The 1,539-nt window shown below is 53.8% G+C and overlaps 1 protein-coding gene across 1 annotated transcript; it reads left to right on the top strand.

Moving 5' to 3' along the window:
- The first annotated feature begins 36 nt into the window (after positions 1-36).
- On the top strand, positions 37-1,265 carry PPTG_11226 (hypothetical protein). The gene has a single exon (XM_008907536.1). The coding sequence runs from the start codon at positions 179-181 to the stop codon at positions 1,025-1,027; it is 849 nt and encodes a 282-aa protein (XP_008905784.1). The 5' UTR covers positions 37-178; the 3' UTR covers positions 1,028-1,265.
- The last annotated feature ends 274 nt before the right edge of the window (positions 1,266-1,539 follow it).

The raw sequence follows: 1,539 nt of genomic DNA, 5'->3' as shown, positions 1-1,539 counted from the left end.
ACTTCGACTATATCAAATTAAAAGGGAAAACTACTTCCAGAGTTAATCATTTTGTGACGGGCTAATCATCCCGCGCCGATTTGTGACGATCCAATCAGCGCCCGCTGTACCTATATCAAAGGTAAAAGAACCATTGAAGGGGCGCTTCCAGCGATCCTTGGCTACTGCATTCGTTGCGATGGTGGTATTTCACGTGAAGCGCGGCGACCGCAGCGAGTTCCTGTTCGAGACACCGGTCTCTGTCAGCAACGACACGCTGATCCGATCGCTGTGTCGCCTGCAGAACCTGCGTCTGCGCCTGTCGACGCTTGCTGACGCGCTGGAGGGCCTTGGCCGCTACGGCGCGGCCAAGTCGCCGCAGAAGCAGGGACTGGACGCCTACCAGGAAGGAGCGGCTGACAAGAAGCGTGGCGAGTTCTACGAGGCGGACCCGCTGGGCCACCGCACGGGTGAAGGCGTGAGTCCGCAACTCAAAGACGTGCTGTCGCGCGTAGCCGCCGACGCCAAGTCAGCGGTGGACAGCAAGGCGCAGGTTGCGCGTCGCATTTGTATCGAGGAAGGCGAACTGCTTGAGAAGCTGCAGAATATCCGCGGAGCCGTTGCCATGGCCTTCCCCATGGGGCTGCCAGCACACGATCCGGTGACGCTCATGCTGGACGCTGAACGCGCGGAGGACGCGCTGACCGACTCATCGGCTGTGCTTGAAGTCATGCCTGAGGACACGACGGAGCTGTGGTGGGCCGGCAAGCAGTTCTTCAGGGACCAGCATGTCCGCGACCTCGCTGGAAAGAACGAAAAGTCGACGCTCATTGTCAAGCTACAGAAGAAAGGAGGCGGCGCTCCGAGTCGGGAGCCTGGAGTGAGTGAGGAGGAGCGCAAAGCAATGATGGCATTCTACTTTAAAAAGCAGCAGGAGCTGCAACAGGCGGCAGAAGACGACGCAGAGGACTACATGACGTCGTCTTGGGCGGACCCCAAGGCGCTCAAGAACGCGTTGCGCGGCACCGGTAACATTCGACCCTTTTGATCGAGCACGCAGCTTGTTAAGCAACACCATAATGATCATTTTATCAGTATTGGCTTGGTGGATGCATCCCTGTTATGAGCTAGGGATAAACAAAGTCTCACTAGCTGGGATTTACCATACATAACCTCCTACGAACTGCACGACTATCTGACAGACAACAGTATCGCTAATCACGTTTATGTTCTATGACGTCGATGGAGTGTTACATGTAGAATTGAAGGCCAGCTAGCCTCACCAACATTAATTGGGCCGGGCGCAATTGTCCTCTAACAACCACGACAAATTGATGCGAAATGCTTCTCACCACCCGCAGAGAAATCGACAATTTTCGAACGTACATTGTATCTAACACTTCTTAATTAACGTTGCAGAGAATTGAGGATGCATCGTTGATGATGGCATTGCAACAGATTGCATAGATTTATCTACGGAACTTCAATCGGTTCAATTGTGGGGGAGCTGAAGAATCAACAGGACTGGAGTGACAAGCTGAACGATGAACAGCTATCATC

The sequence above is a fragment of the Phytophthora parasitica genome, assembly GCF_000247585.1.
Source record: "Phytophthora parasitica INRA-310 unplaced genomic scaffold supercont2.26, whole genome shotgun sequence".
Lineage (NCBI taxonomy): Eukaryota > Oomycota > Peronosporomycetes > Peronosporales > Peronosporaceae > Phytophthora > Phytophthora nicotianae.
Note: the sequence above shows the minus strand (reverse complement) of the source record. Positions and strands in the feature narration are given on the sequence as shown.